The sequence below is a fragment of the Leptonychotes weddellii genome, chromosome 1, assembly GCF_054177405.1.
Source record: "Leptonychotes weddellii isolate Sample4059 chromosome 1, ASM5417740v2, whole genome shotgun sequence".
Lineage (NCBI taxonomy): Eukaryota > Metazoa > Chordata > Mammalia > Carnivora > Phocidae > Leptonychotes > Leptonychotes weddellii.
The window spans coordinates 9,238,076-9,264,612 of NC_138369.1; the positions used below are offsets into that span (position 1 = coordinate 9,238,076).

A 26,537-nucleotide genomic window follows, 5' to 3' on the forward strand; every position below is an offset into this window, starting at 1 on the left:
AACCCTCAGTTTGTTTTTCAGAGTCCATCGTCTCTCATCCCAGAGAATTCTTTACCATCAAACCAGTCAATAGCTGCTTTAGCAGAAGGTGGGTCATCAAACGACGCTGTTGCCTCTCCCTTCAGCTTGCCCGTTTCCCTGTCTGTGGACAGACTAGTCATGGGCTGTCCTGTTTTCTTATTTGTCTTAATAATACCAATCTGCTTAAAGTAATCAGTCACAGACTCAACTGTAACATTTTCACCCAAGTCTTGCACGAAGATGGTGGTGTTGTCTGGATTATCCTGTTCAGAGTCATGACGTGATCCCTGGTCCCGAGGGCCACCAAATTTACTGAAGCCACCATGGTCACTTCCGCCCATGCCGCCTCTGCCTCCACAGCCACCTCCACGACCTCTGGGTTCATAGCCACCGCTGCTGCGGTTGTAACCACCGCCACCGCCCCGGCCGCAGCCCCCATGGTCCTGCTGGCCATAGCCTTGAGGGGGTTATGGGAGCTTTGCTGCTGTCCACGATAGCCAGGCTGCTGGCCACAGCCCCACTCTGGGGCTGCCCATAGCCGCTGCTCTGAGAAGCACTACCATAACTTCCCGAGGTGCTCCTAGGAGCTGGCTGCTGGCCATAGCCAGGGTAAGAGGACTGTTGCCCATAAGATGACTGAGAACTCTGGCTACCACCATAGGCACCGGTTGAGCCGTATCCCTGGGGAGCTGACTGAGTGCCATGGCAACTTCCACCCCATAGCTGCTCTGGCCATAGCCTGAAGTGTCTGCTGACTGTCCGTAACCACTGCAACTCTGCTGTCCATAGGGCTGATTGCTCTGCTGGGAATAGCCCTGCCCAGGCTGGGTGGGGTAGGCCCCATAGCTTTGGGTTGCTTGTTGGGTATAGTCGGTTGAGGCCACGTCCACGCACACGCACACAGGCCGGCAAGCAACAAGATTCCAACACCACAGAGCACTGACACCTCGAGGACTCTGTATATTCCATTAACATTTTATCTGAAATGCTCACTGCCTACCCAGGGCCCCTCGGCTCCCACTGTTCCCCCTGGCATGAAGGGCTTCCTTCTTCCTGAACCCGCATGGGGGAGGGGTGGGAAGGGTGCCCCACACTGGAGCACCCACACACATACACACAAGCAGCTTTCAACCGAGGAGGATAGGGATTGGTGGATAAATACCCCAGCTTCCTCGCCCCTCGGCCCTTACAACTCTGAGGAGTGTGTTCTCTGCTGCGCCCCCACAGGTCCCCAGTGGGACTGCGCCCCAGTTGTCAGGAGAGGTAACTGGCTTCAGTATGGCAGCCTTCCTTTACTGGCCTCCTTCCCTTCCCCGTCTAACTTTCTCACCCTCTACTTATGTCTCCTTGGGTGGCCTCCCAAATAAATAACTTGCCCTCAAATTCTTGCCTCAGCATCTCCTTCTGGAGGAGCCCAACCTAAGACAGCAGTTTGCCCTATGATAATGAATTCCCTGGTTGCAATTATTGGTCATCTCTCTCCCTGGGCTGAGTCAGGTCCACCACCATGTCTTCAAAGCCCATATGGTGCTTGGCATGTAGTAGATGCTCAATAATGACCCCAAATCTCATGGCCGTGAGGTGGCCAGGATGGCAGTGGTCACTCTAGGCTCACCACCATCCTCCAAACCCACTGTTGGGACGGGAGTTCACTCCTTCTGAGCTATAAATGGCAACTTCCACCCCCATCATGCCCCACAGCCTGGACAGCTGGGACAGGGTCCCCAGGAGCTCTGGATGACCCTTCCAGCCCTGGTCAGCTCTCCTCAGGTGTCCCTGGGGCAGATACACAGAGAGGGCACCAGTCCCGAGGCTGCAGGGCAGGGGGCACAGCTGGACTCTAACGCCATTCCTAGCCTCCTTCTCCCCTCCCCAGCATCAGATTCCACCTCCGGGAGCTCCCTGAGCGAGAGGACATTCCAGTGACAAGGGTCTACCTTACAAGGCCACCGAGCTAGCCGGCAGCTCCTGGGGGAGGGATCCCTTTCCTGAGCCGGTGGTGTCAGGTCTGGAATTAGCCACACCACCTGCGGTAAGGCTGGTCCCAGGGACTCCCAGGAGGCAGTGGCGGGGGGAGGGCAGGGGGTGGAGGGAGATGACCTCTGATGACTCAGCCTGAGACAGAGGATGGGAGAAAGAAGGCAGAAAGACATGGCAGGGTGTCTTAGGACCTCTCTCCAGCTCTGTCTAGAGGCAGCTGGGTCAGGTTCCAGTTCTGCCATTCACAAACTGGGTGACCCTGGGTGGGTGACTCTGGGCCTCTGCTTCCTTCTCTATAAATGGGAACAAATCCAGTCTTCTACCTCTTAGAGTTCAGGGAGGCTGAAGTGAGATGCTTTGAGTGGAGTGCTCAGCATGGCACCAGGCACAGCACTTCATTATCTATCCCCAGTCTTTCAATCATCACTGACATTCTTCGAGATGCATGATGGTCTGCTTGTGTCCTAAGAGGAAACTGGGTCTTCGCAGCCAGGACTTGGGGAGGGGTGGGATAAGAGAGAGAAAGATGGAGACAGAGTTGGGGAGGGATCTGGGCCGAGTCCCCTTGATTCCTGAACATGGGGAGAAGCCAATATCCTTGGAGCATGAGAAAGTTTCCAGAATGTTCCGTTGCTACTGTTTGGGCTCCCATGCTGATGGGGGAGGGACAGGACTTCTCAACGTGACAAAGCAAAGGAAGCTGGTTTAAGGGGGTCAGAGGGAAGCAGGGACTCTATATCTGGGCCTGACCCCCGTGCTCCCCAGCGGTGCTGGCCACTGCCCAGACTCCTTCTGTGGCCTTGGGTAGGAAACACAGAAGCTTCACTCCTTCTACTTCATCCCACATAGAAGCTTTGGTGCTGGGGCTGGGGGGCAAGGGCTCTGTCTAGGAATCCAGGAGGGCGTTCTGGAGGAGGAGCCATCTGATCTGGACTTTAAAGGATGAATAGAGTTTCCCAGTTGGAGAAGTGTGTGTGTGTGGGGGGGGGTGAGGGGTGGTGTGTGAATGTGTGTGAGAGAGCGTGTGCATGTATAGGGGTAATGGTTCACTTTAATAAGGGTTCTCTGATCTTCTGGAGGCCAGGTACTGAGGGGCCACAGATAAGACTGAGGCACAGGCCTGCCCCAAAGCAGCTCATGGTCCAAAACTGATGACCAAATAACAGTAATAGTAAAAGGTACCACGTTCTGAGCATGTGCTGCTGGGGCTCAGCACGTGAAAGGCTCTCCGTGTTCATCACACGAAAGAATGAGTTTCTGAAGGCAGATTGCTGGAGGACAGAGGGGAAGCGTAACGGGGAGGCTGGGGGTACCTTACCTGGAAAGGCCTGGAGGTGGGGAGACCACAGCCCTGCCTGGGAAACACTGCTGTGGAGAGTTGGGGAGTGAGCAACGGGCAGGAGTCTGAATGACAAGCTGAGCTAAGGCCACCTCCTATTCCAGTGGTGCTGGGGAGCCACAGACGGATGCTGAGTGGGGAAGAGAGGGTATGCCATCTCAGGAGGGCATCAGGGCCTGGTCTGGGCCTGCCAAGAATTTCCAAGAGATGATCCAGGTCAATCTTGCCCTGGTGATGCCGGCCCGCGGGGGCAGGGGAGATGACAGAGAGACAGACATAGGAGGAGACAGATAGAAAGAAGGACAGGGGGAACCTGAAGGGATAGAGAGAGAGAGAGACAAAGCAATAGAGAGAGAGTCCAAGAGAACAAGACCAAAAGAGACAGGGAGACAGGGAAATGAACACACCAACTGAGAGGTGGGAAGACACAGACAGAGAGATGGAGAGAGACACAGACAGAGAGAGACACAGAGACACTCATCAGAAAGGAGACAGAGGGAGAAGATGATGAGTCAAAGATTTGCCAGAAAGAGGAGGGTAACGCAGGGAGCCCCTGGGGCAGAGCAGGAGATGGGATGGAGTCCTGACTCCCAATACCTGGAGGTAGGACCAGAGGGGAGGAGAAGGGAGGACAGGCGCCTCCCCACCCCACCTCGCCCCTACTCTGCACCCACACACAAGCCCTCTCTGTGCTCCCCAGCACAGACAGGGAAATTGAGGCTGGCCGATGGTCCACCAGGGTCCTGCTGAGCCAGCGCTGTGCCCGCACACCCACAAGGGACCTGTGTCACCAGGTTAAAAATGGAAACGGGTCGGGCTTTTTCTTTCCTTTTTTTTTTTCCTTTGAGAAAATCCTAGGCCCAAATAAGGCGAGGGCTGTGGGGCGGCCGGTGAGCTGGCCAAGTCCTCCTGAGCAAGCGAGTGGCGGCTGGCCCGGCAGCCTGGGCTTGGGCCTCCTCCAGGTCTCGCCCGGCAGCGGGGCGGTGCGCCTGGGAGCCTATAAGGGCCTCGCCCCCGCCTGGCTGCTCACTCGGCCCCGGCCCGCAGCGCAGCCCCCTCCACAGAGTCCTCTGTGCCCGCGCCCCACCGCTCAGCCATGGAGGCCATCAAGAAGAAGATGCAGATGCTGAAGCTGGACAAGGAGAACGCCATTGACCGGGCGGAGCAGGCCGAGTCAGATAAGAAAGCCGCTGAGGAGAAGTGCAAGCAGGTGAGGTGCCCAGTGTCCTCTGTGCGCTGCTCCTGGCCGGGAGGCCAGGCTCTGGGACCCAAGGCGGGAGTTTCAGCAACCTCAGTGCCTGGAGTCAGGGCAAGGGACAGGGGGTGATGGCTGAGAGTGAGAGGATCATTGTCTTTCCAGGGTCCCTGAGCTGGGAGAGAGAGGTGACTATACCCCAGCAGGGCCAGGGTGAGCAAAGCGAGAGAGAGAGAGAGAGAGAGAGCAAGAGCACGCGAGCATGCGCGCTTGGGCAAGGGAGGGGTGTTTGTGTGCACTGGATGTGTGTGCAAGCTGGAGTGTGTGTAGGGGTGTTGGGATGAGGGGATGAGCGTGGGTGGTGTGTACTAGATGGGGTGGTTGGTGGATACCGTGTGTGAGAGTGTATTTGTGTGTTTGGGCATTTCTGTGTGTGCACAGGTGGGGTGTGTGTGTGTGTGTGTGTGTGCGTGTTTGGGCCGCAGAGAGTGTGGAAGGTAAAAGTGTCTGTGACAATGAGTATGTGCAGACCGAGGCACGAGCGTGCAGTTGTTGGAAAGTGGGGATGAGAAGGGTCTGCATGTGTCCATGAGTCTGTGGGGGCGTCGGTGGTGGTGTCACTGTGGGCTTGTGTGTGTGTGGGGGGGGGGAGGCTGTGTGCGTGTGTGCTCGTGCCAAAGCTGACATGACAGCAGTGGAATGTTTGTGTGTCAGGCTGAGCGTGTGTGTGTCGAGGGGACTGTGTGTGTGCTCGTTGGGGTGATTGTTCCTGTCGGAGTGTGTGTGTGTGTGTGTGTGTATTAGTGTCCAGGTGAGGGTGGCGGCGCCCGGCTACATGTGCACGTGTGTGTGTGTGCACACGCGCGTGTGGAGTGGTGAGGGTGGCAGTGCCGAGCTGTGTGTGAGGGTCACCCTGTCCCCGTGCCAGGACACACCCAGGTGGGACTGTGCAGGAAGGGTGGCCGAGTGTGGGTGTGTGCCGGGGCAGCTGGGTGAGAGTCGGGCCTGGGGCAGCTGGAGATTTGGGGGTGAACCTGAGGATCTCAGTGCATCTCTGCATGTCTCAGGTTCCCCCGCCGTCCCTGCTGGGAGCCCAGAGGGGAGCGGTGGGGGTGCCAGTGGCAGGCAGAGGCCTTGGACCTAGAGCTCTGGAGACAAGTTTCGCAGAAGGCTCCGGCACTAGGGTACACCAGGGGGCTAATGCAGCTGGTGGGCAGAGGCCCAGGCTGGGCAGTCCCAAGGCCATGCTTTGGAGCAGAGCAGAAGTCAGCTGTCTGGGTCTGGGTGGCCAGATCAGCCAGTGGGAGGAGGGAAGGGGGTGCTGCTCTCTCCGTAGCACCCTGCCCCCCACAGGACTCAGCCGCACCGCTGGGGTTGACCACCCAGCCCTCAGAAGCATCAGGGTCTCAGATAAGCCCCGGGAGCCGCCCAGGACAGCAACACTCCGTGCCGAGCCCTGCTCAGCCCAAACACCAGGCCAGCTTGGAAGGTAAAAAGGACAGGCTCTGAGCTCAGACTGGCTCTGTCCACAGCTGGGTCACTGAGCGCCATGGAACAAAGGCCTGTGCCTCAGTGGCCCCAGGTTTGAGATAGGAAAGTGACACCATGGAAGGATTAGAGGTGACTGCAGGTGGAGCCCTTGTCCTGGTGCCTGGCACGGAGTAAGCACTCAATAAATGCAGGATTATTTCCTGCCCTGCCCTACGCCCTACTTCCTCTGTGGGCCTCCCCATCCCCCAGTATCCCGGGGCTTCCCTAAGAACCTGTGACACATTCTCAGAGGCCAGCCCCACCCCAGCACTCCCTGCCACATTCCCTTCCTCCTTCCTCCCTGGCAAACACAGACACCCATCTTGTGCTGGCCCTGAGCTGCCCACTTCCATCCATTATTTAGCCCTTGCCATGAGAGGCTCGGCTAGGGATTCAGAGCAAAGCAAGTTTATGGCTCTAATTTTCACTAAGGTGTGAGTGACTGATACAGCATACTCTCCCAAGGCGACACACATTCAAAAGGGAAGGCTTCTCAAAGCCTTCAGCCATTGGTATGGCCAAAAAGGCAGGGACAGGTTTTCTGGCCTCCAGCTGGATTTTCATTCTGTTCTTGGTTTTCCATGAAGCCACCCACTGGGTGGACTTGTGCTTGAATCCAGGCTGGATCTTCTTCTAACTTTGACTCAGGACACATTGCTGCCCCTTTCTGAACCCTTAGTGTTCTTATCTGTGACATGGGGGCACGGGCCCCCCTCCTAATGGCCAGGTGTGGAACCCAAGATTCCAGAGGCCCAAAGCAGAGGCCACATTCTCAAGGGGCCGATGGCCTGTCCCACCTAGAAACGGAGGCAGGAGGCAATGAGGGACTTGACTTACCTGGAGTGCCTTACACTTCATGAGGCCAGAGTGTGGGTCCCGGGGCCAGCCTGCCCCTTGGGGACCTTGCAGCAAAGTCTCAGTTCTAGGCCCTGTTTGTCCAGTGTGGGAACAGGATCGGGAGGCCCTGCCCTCCCAGCTTCCTGCCCACTCCCCTCCCAGGGCAGTGATATCCGCCACAACTGGACTTTGACCCCACATCCTGCCTCAGCCCTCTCCTAAGGCCCCATTTACAGGGACTAAGGTGTGCACTCCCTGACCTTCCCAGCCGTTTTACAGCAGGGAAACTGAGGCCCAGAGAAGGAAGTGACTTGTCAGAGACCATACAGAGCCAGGGCAAGGCTACCCTCCTCAGCAAGGTGTCATACACACCAGCACACACTTTGTGCTTAGAAATTGGGCAGAGGGAAAGGAACCCGATTTGTGTCAGTCTTACTGATTTTTCCTACCTGGCTCCAACCACTGAAGCGTTGGGTGTGTCATTGATTCATTCTGCAAACCTCCCCTGGACTTCCTCGGTGAGGACTGGGCCTAGCCCCATGCTGAGTGATGCTGGGGCTTGGCTCAGGGTGACCTCAGCCCGGCCCAACTCCAGAGGAGTCAGGCTTGGAGAGACAGAGCCAGACATGGAGAGGGCTGGGCTGGAGGCGGGGACAGGGACTGGGAGGGCCCAAGGCGGTGGTGAGGCTCTGCCCGGGGCAGCAGGGTGGGCTTCCCAAGGGGAGGGGTACTGGTGCTGGGTGTGGAAGGTCAGTGGGAAGCGGGTGGGCAGTGGGCATGCATAACCTAGAAGTCAACCGAACCAGCTTTGGAATCAGTCTGACGAGGGTTCAAACCCGCTATCTGTATGGCCCGGGGCAAGTCCCTTCCTCCTGCTAGGACTCAGTTTACCCTTCTGACATGCAGCTTCAGTGAGATAGTACGTGTCGTGTGCCTGGCACTTTCTAAATGCTTCATAGCCCCCGACCCCAGTCCCGACCAATTGTTGTCCAAACCTTGCTGGAAGATGTCATGAAAAACCTAACCATCTTCACACCTGGATGAGCCCAAAGCTGCAGAACTTGCTCTCACTCTGTCATGTTAAGAGAGCGCTGTGCTGGGCATATAGTTGGCACCTAGTAAATGCTGCACCCCACAGATCCTTCCAGAAGGAAGTCAGGTGAATGCTGGGTCACGCTGACCTGTCTTTAAGGAAACTGGATCATTTTCTCAGTCAAGGCAGAAGTTTCACAGCAGCTGCTGGGGCACTCAGAGACCACCACGACAAGGCTTCCATTTTGCAGATGAGAAGACTGAAGCCACAAAAGGGGACAGGGGTCATACAGCTGGGATTTGGAGCCAGGCATCTAGGCTTATTGCCTGAAGGTCAAGATCAGGCCCTGTGGAGCCTGACATAGGCCTGAGCTGCTGTCACCCTCCTCCTCCTCTGAGCCCCACTCCCCTCCCCATTCCCTAGCTCAGCAGTAGGACACTCAGTGGCCTTGAAGATGGGACAGGAGACCTTTTAAGAATTTGCACGGGGGACGGGGGGTGGCGTACAGTTGGTTAAGCGTCAGACTCTTGGTTTTGGCTCAGGTTGTGTTCTCAGGGTCCTGAGATCGAGCCCCATGTCGGGCTCTGCACTCAGTGTGGAATCTGCTTTGAATTCTCTCTCCTTCTCCCTCTACCCCTCCCGCTTGTGCGCGCTCTCTCTCTCTCTCAAATAAATAAATAGATCTTAAAAAAAAAAAAGAGAATTCGCACAGACACGCGCGCACACACACACACACAAAGCATCTGGCACATTTTACAGATCATCTCAGGGGTGAGTGTGTAACCCAGATCAGACTCAGAGCTTGACCTAGAAGCCACATCAGCTCTAATAACATACCTTCTTCCGGATGTTAAAGAAAAGAAGGAAGTCAGAAAGGGACGTAGGAAAGCAGGCCTGGCATAAGGGCCTGTTCAGAAGTGGGTTCAAACCCTGTGCTGGGTGACCTGGAGAAAGTCACTCCACCTCTCTGGGCTTCCTACTGGGAAGAGGAAGCAGGAGGATGAAGCAGGGCCCAGGGAGGGCTCCTTGCCCACCCTGGGAACACGGACTGGACCACAGCGTCAAACTACCAGAGACAGAAGTCAGATCAAAGCATGAGCTGGACTGACCAGAGGACCAGAGTTCAGGACAGGGGAGGGAGGTGCAGCCTGGAGGTGACAGAGAAGGCTTCCTGAACTGACTCTTGACTGGTGTGGTGGAGCGCAATGGAGATGGACAGGTGAAGGGGTTTGTGGTTTGTATCCCATAGATCTGAGCATTTCAAGCTGGGAGGGCCAAGAGAGGGGCAAGGCTCCCAGGATAAACAAAGAGAACTGAAAACTTGGGAACGTGGGGGACATTTTTATTAAAATGAACATAAGCCAGATGTGCAGTAATTTTAAAGATTTAACCTTAGCCTTCAGAGAAAGTGGTCTTTGAGGGGTATCTCTCTTCTAGCCAAGCTCCCCAAGTACAGGAATGGGGTGGGCCTTCAGAGTATTTCATTTTATTTTTTGAGAGAGAGAGAGAGCATGGGGCGGGGGTGGGGGCAAGGGACAGAGGTACAGGGAGAGAGAGAATCTTAAGCAGGCTCTATACCCAGCACCAGCCGAACCAGGGGCTCAATCTCACCATCCTGAGGTCATGACCTGAGCCAAAATCAAGAATCTGAGGCTTAACCTACTGAGCCCCCCCAGGTGCCCCAACCTTTCAGAGTATTTTGTGGGAAAGTCGGAGACCCAATTTCTTGGGCAATGGGGAGCCAGGGCAGTTTTAGGCAGGAGGAGGGCAAACATACATTTAGAAAGTTTTTCTAGCTGCCAGTGCAGGAGGCAGGACTAGAGAGGGACAGCCTGGGGTTTGGGGGAGATCTGGGCCCAGAGTATGAGACTCCTATTTCTGCTTAACTCGGGATCACCAGCAGTCCGCACCCCTGAAACTGGGATGCAAGACTGAACGTGTGTTTCTGGGAAGTGTGTCGGGACTTGTTTCCCAAAAGCTGTAATCGATTCTGAAAGAGTATCCAGGACCCCCCAAAAGATAAGCACACACAGCTGGTCCCAAGAGATGGGAAGAAGGTGCAAATCATATTAACAGGTAGCATTTGAGTGGTGCACAGTATCGTTATCCCTGTTTTGCAGATGAGGCAACTGAGGCCCGGAGAGACAGAGGACTCTTGTGAACGTGGGAGACGCCACTCGGCCACGGGTACGTGGTCCCCAGGCTGACAGGTCCCCCCATCTGTCCCCAGGTGGAAGAGGAGCTAACACACCTCCAGAAGAAGCTGAAGGGGACGGAGGATGAGCTGGATAAATACTCCGAGAATCTGAAAGACGCCCAGGAGAAGCTGGAGCTGACGGAGAAGAAAGCCTCCGACGTACGTGCGCAGTAACGGGGGAGCCCGCGGCTGGGCCAGGCGGGAGCCCCGGGGCCGGGCAGGCGGGAGCCCCGGGGCCGGGCGAGGGGGCGGGCAGCGCCGGAGGAAGAGGAGGAGGAAGAGGAGAAGGCGGTGCCTCCCGGCGCTTTCTCCAAATAAGTCCCGAAAAGGGGCACTTTCCAGCAGCTGTGGCCAGCGGTGCCGACGTCAGGCCCTCCCCCAGCGGTGCTGACGTCGGCGGCCCGGCCCGGTGACCTCATCGCCCCGACGGCGGCCGGGCCGGGGGCGGGGAGAGGCGGGGGCGGCCCCGGCGCAAGCAAAGGCTCGGGGGCCGGGGCGCGGCTGGTGCAGCTTTCGCCGGAGCCGAGCCGAGCCGAGTGCCAGCCGCTGCCCGCCGCCCGCTGCGTGCGCCTCCGCGCCTCCGCGCCATGGCCGGCCTCAACTCCCTGGAGGCGGTGAAACGCAAGATCCAGGCCCTGCAGCAGCAGGCGGACGAGGCGGAGGACCGCGCGCAGGGCCTGCAGCGGGAGCTGGACGGCGAGCGGGAGCGGCGCGAGAAAGTGAGAGCCCGCGCCCTGGCCCCGCGCCCCGGCATCCCCCGGCCCAGGGCGCGCTCCTTTCTCCCCTTCTCCCCGCGCCGCCCGCTTCCCGCGCTCCCCGCCCGCCCTCGGCGGCCGCTACCCGCTTCTCCACCCCCCCCCCCGCGCCCCTTGTTAGCCCGCCTTCGCGCCCTCTGGCCTGGCGGCTCCCGGATCGCGGACCCGCAGCCCCCTCCCCCGGGCGGGCTGCTGAGACCCCCCTTTCTCCGCGGTCATCCTCCTTCCCCAGCCTGGGACGGGGGAGGGGGCGCCGCATCCGGATCGGGCGTGGTCGGCCGAGCGGGTAATGGGGGGATGGGGCCGAGGAGGACGCACGATGCTGGAGTGGGGAGGAGGTTGTGGGGGGCGCCGCACTGCCATCTGACTCTGGGCTGGCGCCGGGGTGCTGGGCGGGGGGTGGGGTGGGGGCCGGCGACTGGACCTTGGAGCGGGAAGTGAGAGTGGAAACATTGAGCTTCCATTGTCTGGGGTTGGACTAGCCAACTCGGACTCTGGGGGCGGGGGTGGGGGGCGTCGCACTTTCTCCCCTCTTACGCGGCTTCCCGGCTCCAGCTGAACTTTCCCAGCTGTTCCCAGGGGCGCGGCGGCGACGTGTCCGCCCCTGGCGGGGGGCGGAAGTTCAGCCCGGAGCCGCCGGCCTTTCCCTGCCCAGCTGGTCCCTTCGGGAGCGACCGGCGAGCGACGGCCGCGGGACCCCGCCTTTCTCCAAAAGAACTTAGGAATGTTAGCTCAGGGCCCTCGACCCAAGGTGGTTCGGTGTGCCTCCGCTCCATGCTGCGGGGCCTGAGACACATAATGGGGCCGACGGAGGAGGGCCCTCTTCGCCCTCCCTCAGTCCTCGGACTGCCCCTCGAGGCAGGACAGATGGTGGCAACCCCAGGGGCTGGGGAGAGATCCGGATTCTAACGCCATCTCCTACCACTTGGTACTTAACCCCCTAGCAGCGTGTCTCCCCATCTGTAAAGCAGCCGTGACCATAATGCAGATCCCCTAGGATAGCTGGGAGGGTCCGGGGAGTAAGGGCACATAGTAGGTGCTCAATTCCTGGGCTGTTTTTCCTCCCCTCCCAGTCACCTCAGAAGAGCTCACAGTCTGATGGGTGTGAGGGGTACAAATAAGGCTGGATAGCATTGCAGAGGGGTTCAGTGTTCTGTTGTGGGAGCAGGACAGGGGAGCAACCCCCCCACCCCCGTGGGGTAGGCTTCAGAATGGAAGTCGAGCAGTCATTATTATAGAATAAGAGTTTGCTGGGAGAAGAGCCCTAGGTGTGCAAGAAAGTTGGAGAGGGTGGAAGCCCAGGGCCTGGGAAAGCTGGAGTGTTGAGGCTGAGGGTGGGGACCCCAGAAATGGAAAAGATGCCCAAGGTGTTGACAAGTCTGGAGAAGAGCCCCACACTGTCCCAGTGTTGGCCTGAGTGGAAGCATTTAGTCTTCCACTAGGGTTGCTCTGGCGTGAAGAGGCCTCAGAAACCTGGTGCAAGCCTCAAACAGTAGCTGGTTTGGCCTCTTTCACACAAGGAACCGGCAGAACCCTCCCTCTGATCTCATCCCAAGTCATCTCGCTGGAGGACAATTACTTCTGCTTAAATATGGCCCTCAGCTTCGAGCCAAGACTTAGGAGTAGGACCATCCAGTTGGGAGGAAAGATGTTTTTGGAAAGTTGTGGATTTCTTAAAAAGTTTGCTTTTCAAAGCATTCTCCTCTTGGTCAGGATGGGGAAGTCTGAAGAAAGTACTCGGAGAAAGGAACTGAGCCCTGGGTGGGGGGGGGGGGGACCTTTCTCAAGTCTCTTGTGGAGAAAGCCAAGAGCCGGCGTGTGGCAGACTTCTGGGTCTGCCTCCCGACAGCTGGTTTCGTTTAGATTTTTGTGTGATTAACCGACATCTTCCTGTTCCTTTGCCACATGTATCTAGCAAGCCTCTTTTACCTTATAAGGGAAATCCTTTGTAGAGTGTAGAAGCTTTGATTGCAGGAAGGGGTGGAGCCCAAAATGACTAGCAGTGACTAGCAGTTTTTCAAAAATACATATATATGTATGCACGTCTATAGTCGTGTGTATAAGCGTTCTTTCAATTCCAGACAGTTGAAAATGTGCCAAAAGCATGGTTATCAGGATTCAGAATTCCCCACAGAAGGAAAGTCCACTTTCGTTTTTTAAAGACAACTCATGAATAAAGCACCTTTGTATGATCTTAAAACTCAATACCTTGACTGCTAATGGGGATGGGGTTACTTTGGGGGGGGGGGTGATGAAAATGTTCCAGAATTAGGTCATGGTGTTGGTTATGCAGTTTTGCTAATGTACTAACTATTGGGGGGGAGATCCATTCCTGCCCCTGTTGCTGAAGGAGTTAAAATTCACGTTATTAAAAAGAATAAAAGGCACCCACTCATTAGAAGGAGTGGGTGAGTTTCTTAAAATAGTTCATCGGTGGTTTTAATGTAGTCTCCAAATTGGTGTTTCAGAGGAAGTTGCGATCAGAAACACCTGTGGGAGTTTTCCCTCCATCTGCTGCTAAGACTCTGGAGCTGAGCAGTTTCCTGAGTCTCTGTTTTTCAGCATCTCTGGCCTCATTCTTCTACTCCATTTTTTTGCTGTATAAATTCAGGGGGTTGGGGGGAGGGGAGGAAGCAGTTTCCTACTAATTTTTATGGCCTTCCCAATTCAGAGATTGACTTGATAGGAAGAAGCCAGTGTAGCTTTATACGTCTTCCCTCGGTTGAGTCAAATTTCACCAACTCTTCAGTATTTCTCAAAGCCTCCACAAGACTCAGCAGCGTACAGACTCAGCCAGGGAAGAGCCATGGGCTGGGTTTCCTGAGGCCAGTTCTGTTGACACTGGACAGAACCACTGCCCCTAGCTGGACCTTTCCATTTCCCCGTCATAAAATACCGGAGGATTAAATGAGGTGAAATCATGGGGCTTCCCGCATGCCAGGTGCAATGCCACACCCTCAGTTATAGTCTTCACGGTGCTGGGGCTGGGATGGGGAGGCCCAGAGCAGTGAAGCAGCCTGCCCGGTGCCACGCGGCCACAAATTGGCAAAACAGGGATTCTGACCGAGTGCTTTTCGAGCCCAAAGTTCCTGCTTTCATGTACACCGCCATATTGTCTTCCTTGTAGGTGCAAATACCTTGAAAAGCCAGTGTCACCATTCAGACATCCCTTCCGTGCCTGTGACCACGTTTTCTTTCCTTTCCTCACTTAGATATTTTTGTCCCATCCTCTCTGGGCCAGACTTAGTTCAGGGCTGTGTTCTGACAGGTGCTGCCCCCGCTTCCCCACGTTGTGCAGCCAACATTTAACTGAGGCTTCCATACTCTTACATTTATCTTATCATTGAGGTGACTGGGAGCAGAGCTTTCTATATGCCAGGGTGAGCCAGGGCACTGGTGGCCTTACCCTCTAGGAATCCCAGAGAGGCCAGCACTGTCTTCTCCCAGCATGCGGTGTGCTTGGCACTCGACCGTGTTGACTTGACTGCCTGTCCTGTACTGGGATACACACCTTTCTCATTGAGTGGTGGATGTTCTCGGACGTTTTCGGGGGAAGAACATATGGAAAACTCACATTCTCCAGATGAGAGTGTGAATTCCTTACTGCCTGCATTCCCGGGTGGGCTCTGTCGGGCAGGGGGAGAGAGGGAAGTGTGTTAATGGAAGGAAGAATGCCATGTGAGTTGGGGATGCTGGGCTGGCCTTTCACTTCTTAAGCCGGCTGCACCTCTGACCTCCCCAGGCCGAAGGGGATGTGGCAGCTCTCAATCGACGCATCCAGCTTGTGGAGGAGGAGCTGGACAGGGCTCAGGAGCGACTGGCCACAGCCCTGCAGAAGCTGGAGGAGGCAGAAAAGGCTGCCGATGAGAGTGAGAGGTAAGCATGACCTGGCGGCATCAGCGTGTGCTTCTCAGAAGTGGGGGTGGTGCTGTGCGGCTGACCTCCCAGAGCCGGGGTGCGACTGAAGGAGAACTCCCAACTGGCAGAGAAAAATGTAAAAATGGGTAGATGTAAGCCTGTGAGTATGACTTGTCACTGGCCACCAGTTTGCAGAAGGCTGCTTTGCAGGTTCTCTGAGAGCCACTCTGCATCTCGCTGGTGTTCTCACGATACCAAGTTCCTGGGGGATGGGAGAGGAGGATGGGAGATGAAAACTTGGAATGGACCATTTGCACAGACGATTGTTAAGCCTGCTGGTCAGTGACAACTGTATGTCAGGGACACGTGCAAACCAGCACCATTAACAGACTTGAAACTGACAGCGCTCCTCACCTCGGTGGCATGCACTCCGCATTTGGGCCTCCAGCAGGATGGTCCGTCCTCCGGCGCAGGATAATTCATGCTTTGGCGCAGGCTCTGGAGGACTGAGGTCAGATTGTGTCATTCACAGAAGCAGCCGTCTCTGTGTGGTGGTAAATGGGCTCCTTGTGCGGTGATGGTGTGGGCCAGGCCAGTGGACATTGTGTATCTACCCCACGATCACACCAGGACGCTTGTTTCACCCGTCCGCCATGGTTTCCTGGTATGAAGTCCTCCAAAGGATTAATTTCTGATTGTGCTGTTGTGAGATTTAAAACCAACCCTGGAGATGGACTTCGCCTGTTGCCCCTTCGGGAAATTTCTTCCGGTGCAGTGTAGAACAGCCTGTGCCATGGGGGGGCCACAGCCCAGCAGAGGCTCTGCTTCAGCCACCAGGAAGTGTGAGGGACCCAGTCACAAGTTGCTCATGGCTGTGCCTGGATTAGCTGCTGCCCATGTTCACGGGCAGACTGGGCTGGCCAGACGTCCCGTCTCACCTCCAGGACCTCGCCAAACCCAGAAAGCCTGGGAAGGCCCCTCACTTCTTTGTGTCATATCACCGGAGGCCTTTGGCGACGCCCTTATTGGGAGACTGCTAGTTTTGGTAGAAAGAATTCTCTACTTGGGAACTGGAGAATCTAGATTCAAGTCCTTCCACAGCCGCTTACTTCACGTTGGGCAAGTCACTTGGATCTCTCCAGTGCTGCGAAGATTTCCCAAGCTTGCTTGGGTGCTGAGGTTAAGGCTTTGTACAGATGTGAAGGTGTCTTGACAGTGAGCTACGAACGCTAGCAACAAGACATGTATGGTCCTCCACTCTGGGCAGACATGACACACATCAATACGTTATCCTGGGTTGGCCTCTTGGGAGGTATCTGGTCTTACCTAGGGCGTTCCAAGCAGTGCAGGCCAGGGTGAGCAAGCTGTGCTGTAGATATCCAGTCATTTCCCCCCCCTCCCCCCCGGACACTTGTCCTTTCCAAACTAGACCTATCCAGTTCAGCTCCTCCTCACCCCTCACCTTGTGCATACCTGTCTCTTACCTGGTCTTCCCATGGCAGTCCCTTCGTCTTTCTGGTTTCTGTTCCCTCCTGTTTCTGAAACCCTCCTGTGGTTCCCTGTGTTCTCTTCTGGAAAGCCTCCCAGGACACATACACAGCTCCGCCCCCAGTGCAGTAGAATTCATCATTCCCACAGCCAGGCTGGCCCCGACCTCCATCACACTGTGGTAACTGTTGGCGTACAAGTACTTGTTACTGGTCAGTGAGAGGCCGTATAGGATGGGAGCATGGGCCCTGGAGCCAGATCACCAGGGTTTGAACCCCAGCTCTGCCACTTACGAGCTACACAACCTTGAGCAAGTTACTTGGCCTCTCTGTGCTTCCATTTCTTCGTCTGTAAAGTGGGGATGGTGTACCTCATAGGGCAGTTGTGAAGTTTGAGGCAAAGGGGAAGTGAATGAGAACCGCTCTACAATTTCCTCTTTGGAGCATGGTTCTTGGAGAGGAGTTTGGATGAGCAGACGTGTGGAGGTGTATGATGAGCTGTAATCGGTGTGTGGAGATAATGACGAGGCTGCTCCTTGCAGAGGAATGAAGGTGATAGAAAACCGGGCCATGAAAGATGAGGAGAAGATGGAGATTCAGGAGATGCAGCTCAAAGAGGCCAAGCACATCGCCGAGGAGGCCGACCGCAAATATGAGGAGGTCAGTGGGGCTGGTGGAGGGCAGCAGCAGGAAGTGGGGAGGAAATGGATCTGTGATAGGGAGGGCCCTGGGGCTGCCTAAAGGAAGCTTCTGGTTAGTTCAGCTGTCCTTCTGCGTCCCCATCTGTTCTTCCAGAGACGGCCACTTGGCTAGGAAACCATATCTTCCACGATGCCAGGAAGGCCTGGGGAATTCTGTGGCACTTGTCTAACTTAGGAGACCAAATGATCAGATCACTTTTATGTCCTGTAGCTGGGTGTTTTGGCTAAAATTGGGAATCATGGGTCTTCAGACCATGAAAGGTCAGTCGCTCTTCTGCTGGCCTCAGTGGTCGGCTTCCCCTCCCGTCTGCCTCATTCCTGGGGCCCACGTCCTCGCGGATGGTCTGGGCAAGGCCTTGCCATCTACAAGGGCCGGGGGGGGAGGCATCCTACTAGACATGGTTGTTGGGGTCTCAGTAGATCCTTTCCGTCTGCAGGTGGCTCGTAAATTGGTCATCCTGGAAGGCGAGCTGGAGAGGGCCGAGGAGCGTGCCGAGGTGTCTGAACTGTGAGTGGCAGAGCGGGACCGAGAGGGGGCCCAGCTCGGCTTCTGGGGCCAAGTTGGGGGGAGTTGATCGTGTAGGGAATTGACCCTCTTTAAGGCCTCTGCTCAAGTGGAATGAGCATCTGGGACTCATAGCTCAGCCCTTCCTCCTTGCCTCCATGGCTGAGAGTCTTTGTTCTTTCTGCCCTGGGAAGCGCTGCCTACATGTTTGCTCTTCCCACAGAGGTGTTGGGAAGTACACGTGAGACAGACCATAGCAGAGAAGCCCGGAAGTCCCGTTTTCCCAGAGAGGATATCTCAGGAGGCTGCGCCTTCTTAAGAGAACACTTACCTGCGGAAGGCAGGCTTCTCTGTCAGCGTTTCTGCCTTGTTCTTCATGTCATTGTTTGCCTGTGACTCATTCCTGGGTGTTTGTGGGGGGTGGGAGGTGAGAAGCTTGACCACAGTCCCGCAAGCTCCGAACACACAAAAAGCCTCTCCCCCTTGGCCTCGGGTGAGGAATCCAGCTCCGAGGAGCATCCCGTGGTGCTGAGAGAGAGGATCCAGTTTCGCAAATCCATTCAGAGTTTGCCTCCTGGAGTGTCGGGTGCAAACTGATTGTCTCCCAACCTCCTGTGCCCCGTTTCATTCTTACACCTTCCGGAGGCAGCCTCATCAATCGTAGATTTCACAAGGCCCTGTTGCCTCACCCTTGGCGAGAGCCCAGGAGTGCTTTACGAACCTTCCTAATACTCCTCGGCCTGCTGTGCCTTTGCCAGACACGATAGGGTTTGGATAAGTGCACAGCACTACAGCTCAGAAAGAAGCCGTTAACATTTTTCCCCCGCATTCCTTCCGGGGGCCCTAGGCAGCGTGGATTCCTCTTTTTGAAAGCTTTCAGGGGAATTGCCTGCTCTAAGGGGGGACAGGACATAAATTTCCTTTGTCTCTGCGCAGAAAATGTGGTGACCTGGAAGAAGAGCTCAAGAATGTCACTAACAATCTGAAGTCACTCGAGGCTGCATCTGAAAAGGTTGGTGGTTGGTTTGCGCTGGTGATTTGCTGGACTTACTTTTCTTCCCCATGGTGCATGGGAGTATATGCCCAGGGTGTCGGGGATCTGACCTATATTTGTTAACAGTGGCTTTGGTGCCCAGCAGCAAGGTTTTTCCCCCCACCAAAAAAGAGAGGTCCAGCGGTTAGAGTTCCTTCTTCAGTGGGGTCTTCGCACCATCTTTTATCTCTGCCTTCGAGGAGGGCGGAGAGGGAATGAGATTTGTACCTGGTCAGGCTCCTCTTAAGGAGATCTGAGCCTAACTGTATACAGAGCCTCACTCTCAGATGAATCCCCTGGATCCTCCATAAAATACACTCTAAAAGATCGAGCAGCAGATAGAAGAGGCAGAATTGGGCTTTTTAGGTTGAAATAGTTCCCAAAGCAGTCATTACCAGAGAGAACCATGTTAGGAACAATGCACGCACTCTTCCATAGCCTGCCCTGTGAATTCGCCATCCTCCTCGATTCCTCACTCTCCCCACCTCCTACTGCCCTCCAGTTGCATTGAACATCTAGGTTAGGGGCTTCTCAGCTATATAGCCCCGCCTACTTCTTTTCCTATCATGATCACATTTGTCATAATTAATTACATGCCTTCCTTGCTCGATGGTAAGTTTTAAGGACAGGGACTGTATCTGTCTTGTTTAGAGCTATGTCATTAGTATTAACAGGGAATCGAGGATATTTGATGAGCGAACGTGGCTTATCACCTGTGCATGCCAAATTAGCTCCTGTGGGCATGGTAAATGCTGTCCTAGGCCAAGGGGTAGATGTTACAGTGATAATATGGCTTCTGCTCTGCAAGGGCTCAGAGTGTAGTTGAGTAGAAGAGACTGACCCAGTAATAAAGTGCTTTGAGACTTCAACAGAGGGACCTTGGAAAGTTGGGGAATGTGTCATGAGGACGTGATGTTTAAAAGGGCTGTAAAGCACAATGGAGGCCAGGAGCTCAAATTCCAGAGTCAGGTTCTGGTCAGTCATGGTGTGGTCACTTCATAGCCATGTGACCCTAAACAAACTACTTAACCTCTCTGACGCTTCTACTCATCTGTAAAATGGGATTGAGGATATCTGGCACCTAGCAAGCAGCTGTAAAGGCTAGCTGATACTAATCTGAGTCGAACCTTGCAAGACAAAAATCCTTTCTGGCAGGTAGTCAATGGGGAAAGGAACATCCCATGCTGCTGGGGGCGGGGGGGGTGGGGGCGCTAAGGCTGGGAGATTGGAGAGTGCACAGAACGCGTTTGAGAACGATGGTGGGAAGCGGGGTGGGAAACATCAATCAGGCCAACTGTGGAGGGCTCCACGTGGCATCATTTCCGTTCAACCATCTGCTCCGTCTTGATCACAGATCCATCTCAAGTTAATCCAGCCCAGGCCTTCAGCTCAGTCCCACCCCAGAGGGCTCCTCTGCGGATTCTCTTGAGTTCTGTGCACATTGCTTCTATCTGGAAAGGTGCTCCCTCCACTTTGCTTCTTAGAAATGTTCATAGTGCTTCATGCACATGCTTTTCTCCAAGGAACAGAGAACCTACATTCTTCTATGCTTTTTTTTTTTTTGCCCCCGCCCCCTTTTTTTTTAAAGTGCTGTTTTGGTTTCTCCCACAGTATTCTGAAAAGGAGGATAAATATGAAGAAGAAATCAAACTTTTGTCCGACAAACTGAAAGAGGTGAGCGCGATCACACCCAGCTAGTTCAGGTTTCTCTCTCGGCTGGGTCTTAAAGCAATCATAGTGACTCCTTTCTTTTCTTCTAGGCTGAGACCCGTGCAGAATTTGCAGAGAGAACGGTTGCAAAACTGGAAAAGACAATTGATGACCTGGAAGGTACGAAACTACCATCTAATTACGTTTGCTCTGCCTCCCCCTTCGTGACAATCTGCTGACAGTTGGGAGGAGTCTCTGGAGGGGCTGAGTTGGGCTTTGTTCATCCTAGGAAAGTTAAGTACAGAGTGACGGCACATCTGGAGGTCTGGGGCACTGGAACAGGACAGTGCAAGTCAAATGTAGACCTGGGTTGCCATTTTTCCAGAAGTAAAAGCTCTCTGCTTAATTGGCTCCACGTGTGAATACAGAGACCCAAATATGGCTGATTTTGTTTTAAAAGTCTTTAGAATGTCCTTCAATTTGCTCATTCCTGAGAGACGCCTTGCATTTTTAAAATGCCTTACATTTTTACAGAAGCTCTCTCCCAGAGAACTCAGAGCTTATCACAGTATGAGAAAAATGAAAATACAGAGAATGTAGAGACTGAATAAAGACTCCAGTCTGAAAGTCTGGTGCCCACATATCCCAGAATCTCTTGAAGAGTTCCCACTTAAAAAAAAAAAAAAAGAAAAAGAATTCTGTCCTGTGTTCGTCATAAAATAAACTGGGAAATTCTAGCATCTTGGGATTCAAACAAAATCTCCTAAAATTATCTGTCTCACCCAGAAAGGGTGCCAAACTTGTTCCTCAGACCATGTGTCCCAGTGTTTGGTTTGGGAGGTGAGGTTTCCATATAAGGGAAAATATCGCATTCCAAAGTATAACCTTTGGACTGGGTGACATCACTGCAAGTCAGAAATAACTTGGGGCGGGAGGTTGGGGGTAGAAGCTGTGTCCATGTCTAGTCCCCCTTTCTTTTAAAGATTCATCATGGCTAATCCCCTGCAGAGCCTCAAGCCACTTAGAAACCACTCCATTGATCTTTTGCTTCCTCATTTGTTTTACATAGGACACAACTTTCTTCTAGTTCATGCTTTGTTTTCTCACTTTTGTTTTCTTCCTCTCATTGTTCATCTGTGGCACTCCATTCCGACCCTCACGTTCTGTTCCCTGTACCTCTTTTTCCAAACTGTCTCCCTGGGGACCTCCGCCCTCTAGACGAGCTATACGCTCAGAAGCTCAAGTACAAAGCTATCAGCGAGGAACTGGACCATGCTCTCAACGACATGACCTCTCTGTGAGAGGGAGCTGGGGTGCTGCCCTCTGTCCTAGCAATACCGAAGTTGGCCTCCTCACTGTGGTGCCTGCACTTCCCGTGGGCTTCTAGAAGCTCGTTTCCTGCCTCCTGGTTTGGTCTTTCAAGCCTTCCTCTGCTGTGTCTGTGACTGTGTGACTGAAATAAAGACAGGCGCTCCTCGTGCCCAGGCCCTCATTTTCATTTTCTTCCCTTGCCGCTTTTGAGCCGTAGCTGTTGGTTCCCTTGACCATGGCTACAAGAGAGAGTGGGTGGTTCACATGAAGAGCTCATTTCAAAAGGAAAATGATGCCCACGTGATTGTTTCTGCCTATATGGAAACAAAAGCCAATTTGGCAGGAGCTCTCAAATATGTGCTAGCTAACTATATCTGCATGCCAATAGCAGTTTTTCCTTAAATAGAAATTGTTTTTGAATGGAGACTTATCCAGCCTCTTAAGCAGCTTGATAGAGTCAGCAGAACTTGCAAAAACCGGCAGGCTTGTGTCTAAAAAGAGGCTCCTCTTGAATGGGGTTTGACCTACGGATTCACAAAGCGGCAATGGCATTCTGGTCTCCTTATTCTTCCTTTTCGCATTTGTTTTCTCTGTGTTACACCCTGAGAATGGTGTCCGGGGTTCCCTGTGTCTTCACTGTTCATGGAACATCTACCCAGCCCTTGGTCCTGGGAGGAAGTTCACCAGTGAGCCTCACCTCTAGCCCCTGCCCTTAGAAAACAACTACACAAGGGATGAAAGCACATCCCATTAGCAGGGAAAGGGGGTGGAAGCTGCTGGAAAGCCAGACAGAGAGAGTTCATTCCCGAGTTCCAAAGTTGCCTGAGATGCTAACGTCTGTCTCCTCATACTTAACTCGAATCAGGAACCTTGCTTTGGTTTGGTGAGAACTCTTAAAGTTAGCCTGTGGGTATTAAGAGATCATGCCTGTAGTGACCGAAAGCTCATAGATTTTTCCACAAGAATCCAAATTTTAAATATTTTATCCACTTTTCCCCTGCACCGCCCCCCCCACCACCATAAATCATTCCAGAAACACTGCCATTTTGATGTCCACGCATGTCTTTTAGACTGCCTCTTGAACCTGGGAGCAGCATGAAGATCGCCAATTAGATTAACAATTTTTTTGTCACCATAGCTTATTATTCCTCATCCTATGATTTTATTCAGGTGGGAACTTCTGTCCCAGTTCTTTATGTTCATCCCTCTAAAATCCATCTCCCTTAAACTATTCACACCCTGGGCGCCTGGGTGGCTCAGTTGGTTAAGCGACTGCCTTCGGCTCAGGTCATGATCCTGGAGTCCCGGGATCGAGTCCCGCATCGGGCTCCCTGCTCAGCGGGGAGTCTGCTCCTCCCTCTCCCGCTCCCCTCTCTTGTGCTCTCTCTCTCTCTCACTCTCTCTCTCAAATAAATAAAATCTTTAAAAAAAAAAAAAAAACTATTCACACCCTTTCACCCTCAGGCTCTCCCTGGTTTCCTATCATCCACCCTGAACTTTTGCATAAACCACTCCCCTCACACACTGCCATACTTACGACTCTGGAAAGGTTAGACTATGAAGGGGTGGGTGTTTTTTGTTTGCTCACTCTATATATTTGTTCCTGGGATTTTTCCAGATGTATGTGGCCTCCACCCTTTGAAATAACTGCAGCCCTGCTTATCCAGTCATTCTACCTAAGCACCTAAGTGGAACTTCATTTACAGAGAGATTTGGGCTATCAGGATCTACTACCACCCGTGATGGTCTATGGGCCTGTCATACTTCTTGAGGGCAATTGATACATTAAGGGAAAGATTTTTTTTTTTAATCTCAGCTCTAATACAAAGTAGATGCCAGGGAATCCAAGTGGCAAGGTGGAGTATGGTCAGGATTTGTAGTGGGGAAACCTGGGTTTGAATCTCAGCCCTGTGGAACCTTGCACAAGCTGCTTAGCTTTTCTGCAAAACAAAAGTGGTGGCTCCGTCAGTGAGGATTAGGTGAGACTATGGAGAAACTGGCTTACACGGGGTGGGCACTGTCCATCCACATTAGTCAGGCCCAGGTCACTCACTGTTCTTTTCTCTGACAGAATCCGCCCCGATCATGGCAACTTGATGTTTTTAAGTGCCTCCTCAGATGAAAGGGTCAGCAGTTCCTAGTTGAAAGACTGCCGTCTTTGCAGTCATTTTTTTTTTCTTTCTGAAAATTTCCAAGCTGATCCTATCACAGTTTATGAGGCATTTGCTTTCCTGCAGTATTTTAATGATTCTTGGCCTAGTCTCTTATCGGCCATCACTCACTGCAAACCAGTTCCATCTTGGTCGCTGTTGTGCCTAGCTCTAAATGGCATCTTACTTTTCCAGGTTTTGAAAATTTATTTTATCACTTAATAACTCACCTGTAGTCTGACTTAGGTTTTCAGTCATGCTACATTTATCTAGGGTTTGACTACATGGCTGTGGACACACAGACACAACAACACAGTTATGCCTGGAATTTCAATGGCCGTTCCCAAAACCCCCAAAGGAAGAACGGGTTTCAGGATTATGATTTCCTAGCAAAGACTAATTAAATAGCACTAGGGGGGAAATGTGCTGTTTCCCATATCTAGGACTAAAGTCTTATGTTTGCAGCACTTCCTAAGTTCTGAAGCGCCTCTTGTTTGTTCCTTATGGTAATCCCCATGCCCCATATTGCTGTTGTTATCCTTGACAGATGGGGAAACTGAGATTTAACAAGGTTAAATGGCGTATTTCAGTGGCACAACTGGGGTTTAAGTCCAGGTGTTCTAACTCTAGATTGCCAGATTTAACAAATGAAAACAGGACACCCAGTTAAATTTGAATTTCAGATAGGCAGTGAGTAATTTTTTGGCATAAGTATATCTCATGCAACATTTGGGATATACCTGTCCTAAAAAAGTATTTGTTGTTTACTTGAAATTCAAATTTAATTGAAGACTCTGTATTTTATCTTGCAGCCCTGACTCCCATATTTGATACTTGATCTCTATTATTCCATGGTATTCTGCTATAATTAAAATGTAAAGTACCTTCTCTGCTATGACTTTCACCCTGACTGTAGAGTTTAGAAACTTTTTTCTCCTTAACAAAGATGCTTATTAATTTATTTTTCCCCCACTCTTAATCCTCACCAGAAAAACTTGCCCAGGCCAAAGAAGAGAATGTGGGCTTACATCAGACACTGGATCAGACACTAAACGAACTTAACTGTATATAACCAAAACAGAAGAGTCTTGTTCCAACAGAAACTCCAGAGCTCCGTGTCTTTCTCTTCTCTTGTAAGAAGTTTCTTTTGCTATTGAATCTTCGCTTTGCTGGAAATGTCAAGCAAATTATGAATATATGACCAAATATTTTGTATCAGAGAAGCTTTGAGCACCAGTTAAATCTAATTCCTTCCTTTTTTCAAATGGCACCAGCTTTTTCAGCTCTATTTTTATCCTTAAGTTGCATTTATTCATAAGGTAGGCAGGGTATTTCACAGTGAGCATACTCTCTTAAGACTGAGGGCATTTGGTTCCTGGGAGAATAGACAACCCTACACTTTTCAAAAACAACTCCAGTATCTAGTCATGGGTCAACTTAAAAGGCCGAAGAATATATACCTTCTGGGCCACTGTTGGTCACACGACAGGTAGCCAGGGACCATCACATTAAAATATGGGTAGGGATTTTCCATTGAGAGCAAAAAAAAAAAAAAAAAAAGCCAGGGGGAGGGGGCTGGCTTTGTGGGAAGTCGTAAACCATAGACAGAATAACCTAATCATCTTGGCTCTTTCCCACGCTCCACCATGCAGAACAAACATCCTCTGAGCAGTCGGCTTGAGAATGCTTGGGAAATAATCATAATAATCACCCCGATATTTTCTGGATAGATCCTTGATGTTACGCTCTTCTACATGTTCCTTTCATTCTAAAATTGTTCTCTGAGGAGCAGATAGCTTATTCCAATAATGACCAGGAATGAATGTGGTAGAATTCAGTCTTATTCAGAGAAGTCCTATCACGAAGACCACTAGCCATCAATAACTGAGCAGTTGTTAAGAAATACTGGGCAGAAGGGGGCTCTCTGCCAGCAAAGTAGAGATAAAGTAATCAGCCTAGCTTCATCTCCTTTATACTTCAGGGAATGGCAAACTGAAGATTTACTTGTGTAGGACTTTTAATTCCTCTTTAGGACCAAGTTAATAAAAGACCAAGAAACTCCTGATTAAACTGGATATGGAGTATTTTGTAGGCAGGGCTGCACATTTTGGCTTTGTTATATTTCTGCTTTCTTGGTTAACATCTCAGAGCTAAACATTCCACATTCCCCAGCAGTGTGGGGGCCAACTCAAGTTTACAATTCTGACAAAAATCACCCTGCTTCTAGCTTATCCAAATCCTCTGCCCCTCACTCCTATTTATTAAGCATCACACTACCCAGAAGGGACACTAGCAAACTGTGCAACTGAATAAAACCCACACTTTTAATTTAGATTCTTGCAACTGTATCATATGTAATAGTATCACTTTTTCTACATTTTCGTCAAATAAATTTTTACATAAACTATAATTTGTGTGAACTTCAGAATGTGTTTGAAGGTACTCTGGTTCAGTGAACGCTGATTGGATGGGAGGGAAAGATAACTGTGCCAAGATCATTAACAAATGTTACTTGCTTTATACCATGACTTCCTGTGAGGATTATGATCTCTATATTCAGGTGAGAGCATTCTGCCTCTAATTCAAAAGCTCCTGTCCTTTGTTATACCCAGTCCTGCCTGAGCCAGGCTGTGAAGAATAACTAGGATTTTAATAGATGAGACAGGAACAGGGAAAATGGTCTCTGTTGCTTGAGTCAGGAAAGCACAAGGCACTGCATATATAAAGGAAGGAAGTAGGAAAGCTGGAAGGTAAGCTGTGTCCACACTGATGAGAGCCTGAACTTAATTTGGTCAGGAGTGGAGAGCTGCTGAAGAGTAATCAACAAAGAAACACATTAGGAAAATCCACTTAGTCATTTTCAGGAAGGACTAGAATGGGAATAGACTAGAGGCAGTAAGGCCAGTTAGGAGGATGCTTCCATTATCCCAGGTAGTGCTTGCCATGGAATGAAAA

At 52.4% G+C, this 26,537-nt stretch overlaps 1 protein-coding gene across 5 annotated transcripts in view; it reads left to right on the forward strand.

Annotated features, from left to right (window-relative positions):
- The window catches only part of TPM4 (tropomyosin 4), a 44,937-nt gene extending 18,945 nt beyond the window's left edge, over positions 1 to 25,992 (forward strand). The window contains exons 1-9 of one of the 5 annotated variants that reach the window (XM_081814720.1): positions 4,422 to 4,550; positions 10,166 to 10,291; positions 14,630 to 14,763; positions 16,775 to 16,892; positions 17,371 to 17,441; positions 18,375 to 18,450; positions 20,083 to 20,145; positions 20,232 to 20,301; positions 24,572 to 25,992. In XM_081814720.1, the coding sequence (XP_081670846.1) occupies positions 4,437 to 4,550; positions 10,166 to 10,291; positions 14,630 to 14,763; positions 16,775 to 16,892; positions 17,371 to 17,441; positions 18,375 to 18,450; positions 20,083 to 20,145; positions 20,232 to 20,301; positions 24,572 to 24,654 (855 nt within the window). In that variant the 5' untranslated portion in view covers positions 4,422 to 4,436 and the 3' untranslated portion in view covers positions 24,655 to 25,992. Of the gene's footprint in view, positions 1 to 4,421; positions 4,551 to 10,165; positions 10,292 to 10,580; positions 10,852 to 14,629; positions 14,764 to 16,774; positions 16,893 to 17,370; positions 17,442 to 18,374; positions 18,451 to 20,082; positions 20,146 to 20,231; positions 20,302 to 21,339; positions 21,602 to 24,571 lie in introns of those variants that run through there. The other 4 variants (XM_081814727.1, XM_006751239.3, XM_081814737.1 and 1 more) reach the window with 4 other exon arrangements.
- Positions 25,993 to 26,537: the final 545 nt, after the last annotated feature.